The following is an 18259-nucleotide window of genomic DNA, read 5'->3' as shown; positions in this document are numbered from 1 at the left end:
CAACATGTGGTATTATTTTTGAATAATTAAAATGTATAAGCTCGTATATAATAAACCGTATAGTGTATTAAACTGATCACGTCATGAAGACGTAATTGTAATTGAGTTTATCGATGTTTGGATATTAATTAATTATGTAAGCTATAGCTGCATACTTAATAAACCACGAGTCATATTCCGAGAAAATGTATTCACATAATACATCACTACTTATAATATATTATAACACAAGATAAGATATTTAACAGTTAATAAAAAAAAACCATCAGAAATATTTTAATTAACATATGCTTATTTTTAAACTAATTTGTGTGGCATATGTACCGTTTAATTTTCATCTTTCCAGTTAACTGTTGTGCAGAAGTTTTAATTTCATCGTATAAATACTTCTCTATAACAATATTGTATTTTAGAGAAATGGCACTCAGTAATATTCGATTATAATTTACAGAAAATACTTGATTCAAAAACATTTACATGGCACATTATTATAATAAATTATTTACATACGTGGTACACGAGTTTATATTATTATATGCTTCTAAAACTGTATATCACAATTCACGGCTATTGATGTGAGTTCTTAAGTATATACGTCCAAAACCAACTTATAAAAAATAGGTAGGTACTCAAATTTAGCATTCGATAGTAAATTTAACTCATTTTCATATATAATACACACATAAATAAATTTATTTTAATACGAATAATTTGTTCACTGTTTCGTTGTTTATAATAAATTGAGTGGAGAAAATAGAGTAAATTGTTTTTGTTGTATTTATTTTTATTTTAAACAATTTCAAACTGTATCTTGATATTAAGTATAATATTATATAAATCATAACGAATGTTATACAAAAAAATACAACTCCCTCCCCTTTAACACGTACATTCTGATTTTTTTTTAAAATTTAATTTCTTATACAATCTATTCCCTAAGAAACAACAATAATATGTGATAACAAAATTAATTTTTATACATGAATAGCACGATAGAAGGAGTTACCCAGTGATAACACTACCGTAACTTGTTATTTATTTATTTATTTTTGTTAATTTAAATTTGTAATCATTAAACCTTAAGTAGGTCACAACACCAGTTCTTTTTGAATAATCTTGAAGAATTTTCAGGAATTACAAGAGTGGCATGGTTAGGTATGAGAGGTTGATATGAGACGGAAGTCTAAAGTGGAATCTTTTATAAGAGAATACTGTTTCCTCGTGGAGGGTTTTGGTTTTTGGATCGGTATGTAATGTTAAGTTTAAGATATAAGATAGTGAATTGTTGATTTTACGTAAGATATTATTTTATAAGGTTTGAACTTTGTCAGTATTGAATTTTCTTAGCATTTCCTCAGAACTAGAGACCATAAGTAAACTTTTATTAACTATTTAATTATGTTTTTTTTTTTAACTATTGAACCCAATAAGATTATAAACAATAATGTTATATTTTGATTTTGAATTAATAAATAAAAATTACATAATAAAATAACATTTTATAAAATTGTTTTAAGTAAGTTAACATAATTAAAAATGTTTGTATACCTATACATATTACTTTAATATACATAGTAAATATTGAATAACATCACATGTTTTTTATTAAATTCTTAGCCATCATTTTATTGTATATTGCTAAAGAGACTTTAAACTAAAACTTTAAACATAAATTAATTTTAAACTCATCGATTAGATATTCTTAGCATTTAATATTCACCAGCCATAAATAATATGCAATTAAATTCTTTCACAGTAAAATATATGATAGTTAAAAAATCCGACCTTCGTCGGTAGTTTATCCTTTTTATATACTTATTATTAAAGCAATATATTATTTACAAATATAATCTTAGTTGAAAAATATAAAAATATTTTTTGTTCAAGTATGGAATTTTTATTTCTATAATGATTAAAATTAAATATGGAATTTGTGAAAACAAATTTAGTTAAAGAATAATATTTTGATCACTCGAAAATCTTTAGTTTTCTTAAACAAAAAATATTTATGCATAATGTAATAAAATATAAATTCTTTCAAAAATATTAATTTGTATTGTAATAATTAATTTTTAAAATATAAATTAAGTATAAGAATTTTGTAAAAATACATTTTATGTTAAACTAGATATTTGGAATTTAATATGAATTAAGTAGGAATGTATATTATATTTTAGTTTGTTAATAAAGTTGTATATTGGGTTGAAAACTTATAAATCCATTTAATTCTGTATTATAGTTTGACGGATTTAAAATTATTTCGTAATAATCAAAATAAGTTCTGGCAGAAGAAGTAAGGGTATTTTGTATAATACTAATGTACTTTTTATAACAAAATTAAAATATTTGAATGTCTAGTTATGACTGGTGATATTTTATTAAATTAAATTAGTTATTATGGAGATACACTAATGACAAAAATATGTATATAATAATAGTTACAGTATTATATATAATTCATTTTTACACTTAGACAACTTTATGCTACTGTATATAAATACAAAAGTAGCCAATGTTTGTAACTTATAGAAAAAAACTGGAATATAATGGAGGATATTCTTGTTTTGCAACAGTGTATTGCAAGAAGATGCTAAAATAAAACAGCAATGAATATATTATAAGGTGGATTTGTATACACAGAATCTCCAACAAAAGAATACCACTGAAAAAAATATTTATGGATTATATATGTTTATATGGAGTTATTTAGATTTAAGAACATATAAATTAATGTCAATGACATAAACATAAGTGTGGATCGTGAAAACTGATAAATCCGATTTCCACAAATATTGAAGAAAGTCTACGGAGTTAATAATAAATTAACAAATTTGAATGTAGTTTTATAAATATATAAAAGTTTTTTAAAAAAAATTTTAAAATAGTACTACAATCTAAAATATATAAATATATTATTTAAAAATTCAAAAACGCAATCATAACTGTTTTATTGTTTTAGACTCTTGGAGGAGAAAGATGGTTTGTAAAGGCATTGGAACTCGAAATAAATACAGCTGACAAACATTTCGATCATATTAAAACCAAAGGTAAGGATTACATTTAACAAATACTTCATTAAACATTTTTATTTCGGTATTAAGACATTTCGGTTCAAAGAACATTTTGCTTTCAATAACACATACATGGTCTCAAACATAAGTACTTTTAATCTTTCTTATTTTGCGTTGTGGGAGTTTTAATTTTTTAATTATTGTTCATAAAATATGTTTTACACATTTTTACTAAATTTCAATTTGATATCAGAGTTACTATGTATATAAAATACAAAATAACTTTTATACTTAAAATATTGTCAGGCATGTTATACATTATATTTTGATTATTTATCTAGATCTTGTAGTGGATACACAATAATACAATTGAAAAATATCGTGTCTCACTACTAACTACTAATAACTTTACCATAGATTAAAATTTTATAATTATAATATTATTTTATGTATATTTTAATATTTAATTATTATCTATGTTATGGACGTTATGGTCAAATAAAACTTAACACGGCGCATTGTATAGGCAGTTAAAAGGCATGTACGCGTCGAAACACTCGAAACTAGTGAAGACTACATAATATTTTTCATAATTCAAAATAACTTTACAAAATACATTAGATTTTTGACAAGGACATGACATAATCAATAGTTAATACATTGATTTATAATACGATGTATGATTACTAACTGATAGTGTACTTTTTGCCTACGTAAATGGTAAGACACAATCATGATTAATACAATTGATTCGATGATAAAATGACTCTTATGGTTTAGTATCGTGTTTGTGCTGTCCTTCACATTATTAAACACAATGTTTTTGATTATTTTTAAATAATTAAATTGCACAATATGGTTTTTCCTTCAGTAATAACATCGTTTGACTATAATCACTATGGCTGTATGAAGCCAATACAATTGTCTACGAATTACATTTCGTACGTTTATAATGAAACTGTTTGATACGTAGTCACGAAGATAATATGTATGCAATTTATTTCTTTATCATTTTTTTGTCATGTATGTCAAAATGGATATGACTTGAGAAAAAAAAAACAATATAAAATTGTCAATTATAATCTATATCGTTAGTCATAATAATCGTATAAATTATTCATATATATATATATATACCTTTAACAAATTAAACACACTAATTTAATTCACTTTTTAAATAAATGGTGTTTAGAATTAATTTGACACTAGATATTATTATTAATAGCTTTATTAATATTTCATATTGTGTTGTATATAAGAAATTCTGAATTTAGGTATTGGGTATTTTAGTATTTATAAACGATTCGAATTACATGTTTAAATCATAATTTTGATATGAAATAATTTATAATTTTAACTACTGTGATTTAAGTGCGTAAATATAGATTAATATTTCTTATTTTAAATGGAAATTGGAATTTTTTCAATATATTTGATTTTAATAAATATTTATGTAATTTGTATAATTATTTTGTTTAGTTTTTTTAATACTTTAATACCGATATTCAACGTGTATTTCGTGTTATTTCGGCTATAGGTTTTTTTTGCAATTTTAGATAATTTGAGTTCAAAGCCAATTTTGATTTAAGAAATGTTGATAAAATATTAAAACATGCAATTAAATTTTTTTTAATAAATAATGAACAATACTTTATTTTTATTAGAAATACAATATAATTTGTAAATAATACTATATAAATATTGTTCAATCATTTTGTATTTTATCTTTTTTTAAAAACATATATACCTCGTAATAGAATTTGGTCTAAATACAAGTATTTTAATCATAATAAGCTAATTAGATTAATTTTTATTACTTAACAAGTCTTAAATTTTATTATAACTATGTTGTATATTTTGATTAATATATTTTTATTTTTTTTTTAAATCATTTAAGAATGTAATAATTATATCTAGATTAATTTATTCTTATTACTATCCCTTAATTAATTATCTGATTAATATTTTTAACATCCATGTGACCCTATGTATATATTTTGTAAATATAAAATAAATCAGAAGAGTATAAAGTGATTTCGTGTAAGCTATGGATAAACCATTACAAATTCCGTTAGAGAAAATCAAAAAAAAAAAATAAAAATATATTTCGTTTATTATTTAATATTATTTGTTCTAACTGAACTACATTCACAGATTTAACTAATCTTCTCAGACTTTTATTTATTGAAAAAAAAAATGAACTCAAGATTTAAGTACATTTCAGCATCGCTTTAAACTAAAACAGAGTTCCAAGGAAGGTATAAAATAGTTTAAAGAAAAAAACATTATTATGATCAATTTGTTCATCGCGTCTTCGTGTATTCAATTATAATTTAAAAATAATTGTTTGAATAAAAGTGCTTAATCAGTGAATGTCATTGTATAAATACACTGACACACTGAGATTGTTACTGACATTTCTGTTAATATAAAATATATAATATTATAAAATAAACTTTGAACACCTTCAAGGCTGATTAATCATCTTAAATTAGTTTTCTTCTTCATTTTCTTCGCCCTTCACTCCCAACACACACACACACACACACACACACACACACACACACACACACACACACACACACACACACACACACACACATATATATATATATATATATATATATATATATATATAGGCTCGACCAATCGTGGCTTAACCCTCTTTAAAGCTCTATTCTCTACCTCTTCTTTACTCACACTAGCTACTATTATGCCATTCTCTATTCTGTTTATCCACCTCTTCTTTGGCCTCGCTCTTCCTCTCTTACCTTCTACATTCATTTCCATATCCACTCGCACAGTCTCTTATCCTCATAACACGACGTAACTCATCACAAATTATTCACCCTCGTTGTATCTACAATGTATGCCACTCCCACACTACCCCTGATCAATTTATTTCTTATTATATCCTTCCTATTCAATCCGTATGGATGTATATCCAGCATTACATTTACATCACTGTATGTCTTGTTTTATTGTATAATACCTATAACACCGATTCATACAATATGAGAGTAGATGGTATATCACAACGGTAGATAAAGAAACAAATCATACAATTTAAAAATAGACCTTTTATAAACATTAAAAACAGTATACGCCGCTCCAGTTTTCGTCAATATTTTTATCGTAATTTAAAAAACACATAAGTACATTAAACTATAAATTCTCATAGTTTGTTGTTTTAAAATCAATATTTAAAAAAATGTAATGAACTTTTTTTGATTTGATTAAGATCATTTCTATTATTATAATTATAATATTTTTTAATATTTATAGCTTCCTATTATTATTTTTTATAGTTGGAGAACGGTATGATACAAAATATGATTCGTAAAACATTTAATTGTTTTATATAATATTAATTATTTCAAATATATTGCTGATTCATTTTTGGTCCAAATTGCAGTTTATTATACGATCTTCATTAATTTTTACATTTTAATAGTCACATTTAAAAATTATGTTATTTATAATTTATAAACATGCTAATTTAGATTAAGGATTCCTATTTTTATATAAAAAAAAAAAAGATGCCAATAAAAATGTTGAGCGATAAATTAAATTATAATTTTTCACTAAACCGGATGATATTATTTCTTATCGCCTTTTTCCATAAGATGGCTTACAGTTAAATATATCTGATTTTCAGATTAAGTAATTTCCTTAAAGAAAACATTTTTAATTTAAATTATTTCTCATTTTTTAAATATTCTTATTTAACCGTTTACCGCCACCACCATCCATCGTTTCATTATTTACTACCTACACTTCTTTTTCTTTTTCAGTCTATGGACGGAAATTCAATTACAGTATATCATTTTCCTTTTAATATCATCATTAATGCTATTGGTCACCTGATAACTTACCATAGGTAGCTTGTTTTTGTTTTTTTTTTTTATTATTATTATATGGAAAATCATTAAAAAATTTACATCGAGCTAAACCCTATGAATTCAAAATCTAATTTTGTTATGGTTTTTTTTTTTATTATTCATTCAACCGACTTTTATAATCCATATTATTCAAAGGTTTGACACGGATGACGTTAAATTAATAAGGGTTCGGATAACCATAGAGCGAAACCACGACAGCGGTTATTTCATAAATGTATTTAATGAAGAATAGCGGGATGTATAATTTTGGCAATTTTCGAGCTCACGTCAGTTTACAATGCCTTCCAAAATCCTTTTTAACGTGTTGATTAATTTTCACGGTAATTCTTTATTTCTTAGTTTTGCATTGTTCCCTAGCCTGAAAAATATACGCAACAGTTTCTTTGCTCTTAGCACTTAACGACAATGTTTAGTATCCATTCAACAAAGGACAAACCTTTTTTTTTATATTAGTTTTCTCCCTCTCTGACTAAGTTTATTCCATGAAAAATCAGCTTGATCAAAGATTTAAAAAAAAAATGTACGAAGTAGAAAATATCTACTTTGTTTCAATAGTATTATTTATAACTATTATTTTCTGAATATATTATTATTCAATAGATCGTAAATAAATATAAAATTTAAATGCACTTTTAAATTAAATTCATTATTTATAAACAATTTATATTTAAATTCTCTTTTGTTTATTAAAATTAAAAAAAAATCAATATTTAATTTTAAATATGTGTTGTATCTTATTATCTTATAAGTCATAAAATAAAAGTATAAATAACTCGTTTTGTTTTTATTTATCACATGATTTAAACATACATTTTTTCAATATTGTAATTACAGAGTAATTGTTATTAAATTACATCAGATTTAAAGTAACAGTATATTATTAAATATCATAAACTTACTTACAACTCTTTTTTCTTAAACAGTATATAACATTTGTTGTTAAATAAAACATTTCAAAATATGTTTAAATAAATTAACTGCTATTTAAACATATTATACATGAAAATATTTCTATTTAGTAATATATATAAAATCCAAGTATGACTAACTTACAATGCTATTTAAAATTATACTTAATTAAAATGTTATATTAACAATAGTTAAAAGATGCATAAGATATTATTAAAATTCATGAAATATCAAACTTTTATTCTTTTATGTAACGATATTTTTTCTGGTGTTTTTTAGCTCCGTATAATAATAACTGCAAATGTATTAAAAACCATATAATATCTGCTATAACATGTCATTTTAACCAGAAAAAAAGTAAATTAGGTAAATACATTCACATACAGAATATCTATTTTATATTTAACAGGCAGATTTTCGATGATTCATAAATCCTAGAATTGTGTATAAAGTTTTCTATTTGTTTTACATTATATTATTTAAATTTATTTTTTATAGGAATAATATTATAAAAACTTAAATCATCAAACACATTCTTTTTAAAATTAAAATTTGTTTAAAAAATATAACAAATTCATTCAGAAATAGACTTAATCGAGCTCTTATTCATCATCTCATTTAATTTTGTAGAAGAATATTTTATGTGATGCAGTCGGTGTAGGTACAGAATTTATACAGATAAATAAATAAACATACAAAAATATTACATAAAATAATCTTTTATAATATGATTGTGTGCGTATTTTATATGGATTTAGTTATATTTTAAGATATAATTATTTATTTTTAATTTTCAGATAAAATTGTACGCTTGTCAACTGTATCCAGTTATGGTACACTGCTGTTCATGACGCCAGTTGGACAGTCATATTCATGTCAAAAAGAAATTAGCGTGGTATTGAGTGATCAAAACGTACCTACGATGAAAGGATACGTATTGCTCAGAGCATTTACTGTTCAGCCGTTTATATTCAAAAATAATGAATTTGGACCAGGTAAGACTACATTTAAAAAGCGATGTTAATTGGAATTTATAATGAGTTTAAATACGATCAACTGATTTTTTAAGCAGAATAATTGTTTTGTTAAAAAGTTTTCCACGATACTTCATAATATAATTTATAATAATAGAATTCTCTAAATTATTGTTTAACTTAAACTCGTGTGATGATACTAACAAATACAATTTTAATTATATCAAATAACTTTATTCGTTATTTTATAATTATTTTAATTTAACTATTATCTTAATCCATCCGTTTATATTTTAAATTATATACCTAAGTATTTGAGTAATCCTAAAATGATAATAATTTATTTTACTCATTTTAAATATCTTGTATGATACTATCTTCAAAGTTATGCATTTTAAAATATTTTTGCATTAATTAATTTCATCTTTTGCTTAAATTCATATGATCAATTTCTAGAATTTATTTTTTGAAATCATAATTAAAGAATTATGCTTATTTTTGCTACACATCAATTATCACAATAAATAAAATATATACACATGATGTCCCGTGAGGATTTACCCATTACGATATTCCCTGAAATAATGGAGATATCATAATTTTGATTTTTTTAATAAGTTTCACAGGGACAAGAACTATAAATATTTCATGTTTTAATTTATTTTAATGTTTTGGTAAAAAAGTTAAAAAAAAATATATTTTTTAATTCAATTATTTTCAAAAAAATTGAAGATAGCCATTTTGCAGAGTTCGTTTTTCTGAAAATATTGACGTTTCAAAATTTTATTTTCATTTATCTCCTGATTTTTAATATTTTTTCTAATTTCGAAATAAACTACGAATTATTTAATACGATAGTGGTATCAATGTATCAAACATGTGTGCTCGTACGACCGGCGAACGCTTTCAGTGTACCTAAATCACAGTTTATCTCGAAACTAGAAAAAATATTAAAAATCAGGACATAAATTAAATTAAAATGTTGAAAATTATATATAATAATACTGTCTATTTATTATTATATATATATCGTATAATATAATATAAATTTAAAAAGACTTAAATAAAAAATAACCAATACATTATTATTATAGTGTAATTGTATTTAACTAACCATGTGAAATAACTATAGAATAGGCTGGGTTATTATTATATATTTTTTTAAATTTATCCTTCAGATATTATCTAGTAATAGTATGTTTATTTTAAAATATGAATGCCACCAGTTAATTTTAGTTAATTTTAGAAAGTTTCCTAGTTAATTCGTCAGTTAGTGTGTTTCATATTTTGACCATATTTAAATTAGAGTATATCATAAAATTTAATAGCAGATAATTTATAATAATATACTTGACTAACTTGATTATTTTTTAAAAATTATTTTGCATTGAGCTGATACTTATTTTTAAATTCCGTGTGGCATTGAACTATATTAAATTCTTCTTTAAAATCTCCCGATTCCATTCCGTGTCTATTAATTTATATTACTTATCGACTTGTTAACATAAGGTAGAATATATATGTTTAGATACATATATGACCTATTTAGAATAAGCTACGTTTTAACAGTAAAAATGCGCTAAACCACATCCTTAATATCATACAGTTAACTAAACATCAGATGAGACTTTACGCATATAATATAATTTAATACACATTATAATGCATGAATACATTGTACGCATGACGGCCACTAATTTTGATTTTCTCGTACACTATTTATCATCCATATTCCATTTTGTAACTTAGTGAGAATACATACAAAATGAAACATACTATGCTGGTTTATAACCCATATTAATACTATTAGTTACGTGGAAAATTGTAAAAAGAGTATTTTATATAACTTAATTTGTATGAATATTAAATAATGTGATTAATTAATATTATGTTGACATAAAAAAGGATTTACGAAGCGTAATATAAAAGTATACTGGTCTTTATAAAATCATTAATTTAATATTTTTATTTTTAAATACATTCAAAGTCGATTATCTATAATATTACTTATACAAACGAAATACTATTTTTATAGACATGCATTCAATTTTTTTTTTTTATGTCTTCTGATAATTATATTTCAGTAATGTAACCAATCGTGATTTATAATTATAATTATTAACCTTCACAAAAAGTCTGAATAAAAAATTCTCAAAATAAAATGTTACATATTCAAACAGATAGATATAATTCGTATAAGCAAGTTAAAAAGACAATTTATTCTTAACAATAAAATTAAAAATATTTATTTTTAAGTTTAAAATAGTAAAACTATAGGTTAAGTTTCCAAATAACCATGCATCCAATTATATTATTTGTAATCAAAGCAGTGATTCTCAACCTTTTTATTGTGGCAACCCTTTTTCAAATTTCAATTAGCGATTCCTGCATATATTATGTTTTAATACATTTAAGCAACAACAAAATTCTTATAGTATACGTATCTTAATTATTAATGTCAGAAGATTCGTCAAGTAAAATCTATATAACGTAATGATTTTATTTTTTTATTACTTTATTTTATTATTTGAGAATTTTAATTCATTGTATCGATTTAAATCATAGGTTATTGACCCTAAATAATAAGTTTGCGACCTCCAGGTTAAGAAACGCTGTTATAAAGTATAATGTATTACAATAGTATCATTCTGTGTAACCCATTATCCAAAATTGAGTTCACTGCAAGCCCTACTTTAATGGTATTATTTTTCATTTTCGATTTGTTGGATCATTAAGGTTTGATTCTAAATTGTTTTTAAAATCACAAATATCGTAAATGTTTTACTTATACATATACACAGTTTTAGATAGGGAAGTTAGATTAGAAAAAAAATATATATGTAGCACTTAATAATTCGATCAACAGTTTCTCTGTACAATATTTTTTACAATGACTAAACAAATCGAGGATAATGCATATTAAAACTTTTTAAAATATAATATACATAGGTACATAATATTGTAATATTATATGATCATAGAAAAAACAGCCAATCAATATTTTTTTTTAATATCTTTATTACATAAAGCTCAAGGTGTTTTAATGATCACAGGCAATTTAAAAGTTTGATATAAACACCGATAATTTTTATTTTTAAATTCAAGGATTTGAGTTAAAGTATTAAAAATAATGAATAATTATTGCTATTAATTATATTATAAATTAGCTATTGTTTTTTTAATTTTATTATATTAATAATCGAATCATTAAATCGTTAAGAAAATATTTTTTAATTTATATTATGAAATAAATCCTATGCGTACTGCGTAGGTTGTTTATGAAAGGTTACTTTTACATTTAATTATAATATTTTGCTTTTAGTATTAATATAACCGCTAGAGATCTTTATTTTTAAAATTTCCAAGCTTTATGTATTGTAAGTATTAAAAACAATATAAAAGAACGTACATTAAAAGCACTATAGTTTTTAATTTTACTCGACACCACAGGTATTAACAACAGAACTTGCAAAATAAGTCGTGACTAATACTCGAACCCACTTATTTATAATTAATGCATTGAAATATTTAAAAGCAGATATTATTCACTGCATATTAAAATTGTAAATAAACAGTACAATTCCATTAGTGATTTTCAAACTAAAAATTCAATCTAGAATATTTTTAGTCGGTATGAATATTGAATGTATGAAGTTTTTAGTAAAACAGTCATAAGTAATCCTTATAAGAATATACTTATTAAGTATATTCTTCATAACTTCTTTTATGGAATAAATAATAATTACGGATTGTTACATTTCGGAAACACAAGTCCAATCTGGTATATCGCCCAAATATAGCAATGGTAGCCAACTGCAGAACGATATCCATTTAAGCCGGGATATATGGTTTTTGTGTTTTTTTTTTTATGTGGTTAAAAGGTGCGTGGATAAAAATGAACTTGTAATTTGAAAGAGATTTATACTTATTTTATTGTGACGCGGGATTTGTAAAACTTGGATAAACGTAAAACTTCCATCCGAGAAGAAGAACAAATTTATTAATAAAAATTTAAACTCTAACTATTTTGGCACATTGACACAAATGCATGGTATAATAATCTTTTATAGTATCAAATATTATAAATCTTATTGAAGATATTAAAAAAGTTTGACACACACTAGATACTAACACACTACCGGTGGAAGAAATAATGGCTCGAACTCTCTATCAACGGCGTTGAAGTTAAAAGAACCACCTATTCTTGAAAACATTTACAAAAAATAGCTTAATATTTTTTTAGAATTTAGATGATCTCTGTTTTAACTATATTTTTAAAATCATTTTTAATTTGCAGTTATCTATAATATTGTTGTATTAAATATAATTGCTTGTATGATAGAATTTTCCAAATTTGCATAAATTTTATGCAACTATACAATACAAGTATACAACGATAAAACGTTTTCTTTATAAGTAATACGTAAATAAATTTAAAAGAAACGGTTTATCGCAATGTAATCATTTTTCTCGTCATATGCGTGTATGTATTTATACACAAATAAAAAATGTGTAGCAGAGCATATTATATGCGCAAATGAGTAGTTAAATCTATAGAATATTTTGCGCATAAACCGTTTCCTGGTTTCAAGTGAGCCGTTTAAAAACGTGTGCAAAATTAGTACCTACTCGGTAGTAGCAATATCATTAAATGGTGTTCCGTAAACAATATATTCAATGTGCCCACAAAATGAATTATGCCTATTGAACAGAAATCTATTTCGACGATGTGACACTTATTTCGTGTATTTCGTGATGTTACAGCTTACCAGTGTTCGTCGATCGGTGCTGGCGCCATGAGGAACGAAACCGTACCGTTCATATTCGGAATCACTCTAGCGGCCGTCGCCATACTCACGGTTGGTGGGTATGCGGTATTTAGACACTTCAAAATCAAGAAAGTCCAGTACGACACGATGGAATAAATGATTTGAATCATGGGATCTCTAGACGAGCTGAACAACTGGGATTTTGTTTTGATTATACCGTTTTTCAATTGTTTTGATCAAACAGCAATAATCGCATAGACGACGTTTTTATTTTATCATATAGTTTATATTATAATAATAATATGATTAGGCTATTACTCGATACTGCAATGACACATTTTGTGTAAATTTTGTTTTCTTTTTAGAGTTTTTTGTACTGTCGGCGTTTAAAAGAACATTCAACGTACAACTTTATTTAAAGTGTAAATTTCAGGTACCTATTTGATAATTATTTTAAGTACCTAAGCATTGGTATTACAAACTTGACTAATTTAACATACATTTCTATCATATTTTTTTCATTTTCTTAGCCCTCGTAACCATTTACTTGGCGTAGATTTTTTTTTTTAAATATTTTTATTTATTTTATAACGTTAAAAAATTAAATTCTAAAACTCATTTATAATATACCTAAGTAATTTATTACTGAAGTATTCTTTCTTATTTATTTAAAAAAAAATTAATTTTTATCATTCTATTATCATTATATTAATCGGTATTAAATAAATTAGCTATACACTTTAACTATTTCATTTTTAGACACATTAAAAATCTCATTATTATTATTATTGAATATTTATTTGTCAACTTAATCCCATTATATAGTTAATTTGATATTATTCAACTTAAAAAGCTTAATTAAAATTGTTATTATAGGTACGTATTTTTTTATTTATATAATATGATATTGTAATAGCAAAATATACATATTATTTTCAATAATATGTTTGCTTACACTTGTAATGTATACCTACGTTAAACCACATGTGCTATATAAATAATTATTACTAATAGTGTAAATGACTAGGCATTTTTTTTTTAAATATTATTAAAATATCGATTAGTTTTGTTTTTATTCAGTGTATTTAAAATGGTTTTAAACTTTTAACCTCTTTGTGTATACGTTACAAGAAAAACTATTGTTATTCAGATGTCAATTACCTACATAATATGCTTTTGTTTCGACGATTTGTAGTAACGCATTGGGTAATTGGATTGATTTTCGTGAAATCTTTTAAAACTAATATAGTTTTGTAGTAAAACAAATTACTCGTGTAACATCTATGTTACTTAACCCGTAATTGACTGGTCATTACAACATTATTATTAACAATGAATTAGCAATATTATTATATGAATATTCTAAAATTAATTTAGTATATAATGCATTTTTATATTTATTTTGTTTTAGGATATCAGATTGTATTGTTGTAAGCAATATTAATGAAACTCTTTATATTTGATATTCTTATCGGTAATTAAGTTTTATGTTTTGGATTTACAAAGGTAGTAAGTCTAATTTCATATAAGATTTATCACCTTTTCTGCTTTATTATATTTTTTATTTCGGCTAAGTCATAGATTGTCTATTATTATATTTTACCATTAAGTATAAAAAATATAAACTGATTTACAAACATGATCACTACCCAGTACACAGTACACGTTGAACATTAAATCGCCATTTTCAAATTTCAAATTATCTTTAAATACTGTCATTTTATCGAAAATTAATTTGGAAATGCAAAATTTTAGTTAAATATTTGATATTATTATCATTGATGTTATTATTTAGTATTGTAAGTGTGTACAGTCTTAAGTATAACGCCCATTATCAACATATTCTAATTAAATACATTTCGTAGACAATAGTGAATTGAGAAAATCCTTAACCATCTTTTGAGGAATAAAATGGGCTATAATGAAATACAAAATTATGCTAACACTTAATTCTTAAAAAAAAAAAAATAAAAAAACAAAAAACACAAGATTTGCGTTTGTTATAAGGACCATCATTAGTATATTATTAGTTCAATTTAAGGACTATGTTACTGTGTTCGTAATAACTAATATTTGGACAAAATTAGAAATCTCTTATCCGTTTTTATACACACATGTTAAATTTATTGCATATCATTGTTCCATTCTCTTCATTATTAATTGATATAAATTCATACACATCAGTTTATCTTCATCAATATTACTTGAATATCTTTATTTTAGTTGTATTAAACATCTTTTTTTTTCTAACGGTTAATAGACAAATAAATTCAATAATGCATTAAAACGACCATACATCTCATTAACAAATTAATTTTCAATAATAAAACCAATAATTATAATATTTTTAAAACCATAATATTTTAAATAAAAGCGACTTACTTTAATATTATAAACTATATTGTATATTTACTTAACCGTATAAAAATATTTCACTTAACATGGCATATACATTTTTATCGGATTTGAAACAAAAACCATTTTTTTTTTTTTTTGATTAATGGTTTTAATTTTTGAATATCGATATTAATTTTTTCTAATTCAATTTTAGTTTCATACATCAGTATTGAATTTTTACAATTTTTATTTCGTTTTCGAATACCATTATTGATTTTTTTTCGATTTCGGTTTGGATATTGTTTTTGCTTAAATACCGGTGTTAAGCCTCGATTTTTATCAACAGAAAATTGATGATTCATATTTAATGGTTTCCGAGTAAACTAGTTTATATGGATAAATTATTTATGATTATAGAAAAAATTGTATTAATGATAAATTTTTATCAAAATAAAATAACTAAAAAAATAAATGCAAATATTCGCTAAACAAGTGTTAACAAATTTTTGATGTTTTTACATATCTTTTAAGGTTACATCTTAATGGTCAAAAATTTTAAATTTCTCTATACTAGTCTTAATATTACAATTTTATAAGATAGCTCTTACTTAATAAGTAATATATTTAAAAAACATCACTATTAAAAAAAAAAATAATATCATATCATATTCGTCAATAATATGTGATAAATATATTAAATACCTGCTTGATGATTATGTTGATATAGAATACCTATGATATATAACCAAGTATTAAATATATTGAAGATTAACAAATTATTAAATTATTTATCTATTTACCTAAACATGATTTAATTTTTTAATTCTTTTGTCGCTTAAATTATAATTGAATAGATTTTTTTTTATATTGAATACCATAGTTGATAAAATACATCTAAATTATTAAATTTTTGCAAAAATATTATAATTGAATTAATAAAATCGAGTAGACTTCGTATGTGAAAACTCAACGCTTATGGTTAAAATATGTATTATCATTATCTTTACTGTGAAATTATTCTTATATTAGACTGTTCCATAAACACATTAATAATTATAATTAACACTATTTTTGATTGTTTAGAGAATACATTTAAGTGTTGCGGTGTGATCACCGTTTTCATAAATATTTACTAAAGATAAAAATCAATATAATAAAGGTATTATATTGTTAATAAAATGCATATCGACGTCCTCGTCTTCCAACACAAATTTTAAGCATTTTAATATTTTACGGTTTTTTTTTTTTTTTGTATAATGTGATTTATTATATTCGAGTGTCTTTCTCTCTCATTTTTACGACGATGAATACCATATAATATAATATTTATTATATTATTAGTTTATAAACATTGTTATCATAGTAGTTTAATAGTTATACTGTTTGTGTGTAGTCTATTAATTTAGCTGAGCCATAGTATAGTTCTATGAATTACTATAATTATAATAATAATTATTATTAATGCTAACACTATGATTATTATTATTATTATTATTATTATTATTGTTATTATTCGCAGTAGTATTAGTTACTTATTATATATTTATTATAAATTATTATTTTTATTATTATTATAATTCTAAATTATTATTTTTACAATTAATACTATTATTATTGTTTACACAAATTATAATTGCAATAATAAATTGCACATTTTAAAATGTGTTTTTAACATTGTAAACTTTTAAAATTTTATGATAAATAAATATTTAAGCTATAGAAGTTTGAAATTAAAAATATCTATATAAATGTGTAAAAGCTCTACTAGTATTATAAGCTAATTGAAACGTTATATCCAAGGTGTCACGATCACTGGATGTCAAGTGGATGAGAATTAAAGTACAATGTGCCAAAAATAAAAATATTGTAATACTACTTATAAAAGAAAAATCGAAGAAGTTGCTCAGATGTGTAATATAGTTTTTGATAATTATTAAAATCATCATCACAGGCCATTGCAATAGATGTGTTAGATGTTAATTTAATAATAAATAATTGCATACAAAAAATTAATCTGTATGTTAGTCTCTGTGTGTAAGTATATTTGACACTTTAAATGATCAATAGCAATTTGTTTTTTTTTTTATGAGTAATATGGTATTTTGAGAATACTTTTGCAAAAAAACTTTACATTCAATATAGGTAATACGATGATTATTATTACATAGCATTTATTAATATATTAATTATTATTCTTATTAAATTATAGGTAAATACCAGTCTTATTGTGTAGAATAACAGTGTAGTAGTACTATAAGTTATTAAAACTACCTTAGAAATATTCGGTAGACTAAAATAAGTCTAATTTTTTTTTAGACTTTAATTGTGTATAAAGATTAGAGATAATAATATCCACT

The 18259-nt window shown here is 23.2% G+C and overlaps 1 protein-coding gene across 1 annotated transcript in view; it reads left to right on the top strand.

Moving 5' to 3' along the window:
• LOC132924678 (lysosome-associated membrane glycoprotein 5) overlaps nucleotides 1-17624 on the top strand; it is a 32958-nt gene extending 15334 nt beyond the window's left edge. The window contains exons 6-8 of the mRNA XM_060989109.1: nucleotides 2960-3047; nucleotides 8620-8817; nucleotides 13561-17624. Of these exons, the coding sequence (XP_060845092.1) occupies nucleotides 2960-3047; nucleotides 8620-8817; nucleotides 13561-13721 (447 nt within the window). The 3' untranslated portion in view covers nucleotides 13722-17624. The remainder of the gene's footprint in view (nucleotides 1-2959; nucleotides 3048-8619; nucleotides 8818-13560) is intronic.
• The last annotated feature ends 635 nt before the right edge of the window (nucleotides 17625-18259 follow it).

The sequence above is a fragment of the Rhopalosiphum padi genome, chromosome 3 (assembly GCF_020882245.1).
Source record: "Rhopalosiphum padi isolate XX-2018 chromosome 3, ASM2088224v1, whole genome shotgun sequence".
In the NCBI taxonomy this organism is placed as follows: Eukaryota; Metazoa; Arthropoda; class Insecta; order Hemiptera; family Aphididae; genus Rhopalosiphum; species Rhopalosiphum padi.
Note: the sequence above shows the minus strand (reverse complement) of the source record. Positions and strands in the feature narration are given on the sequence as shown.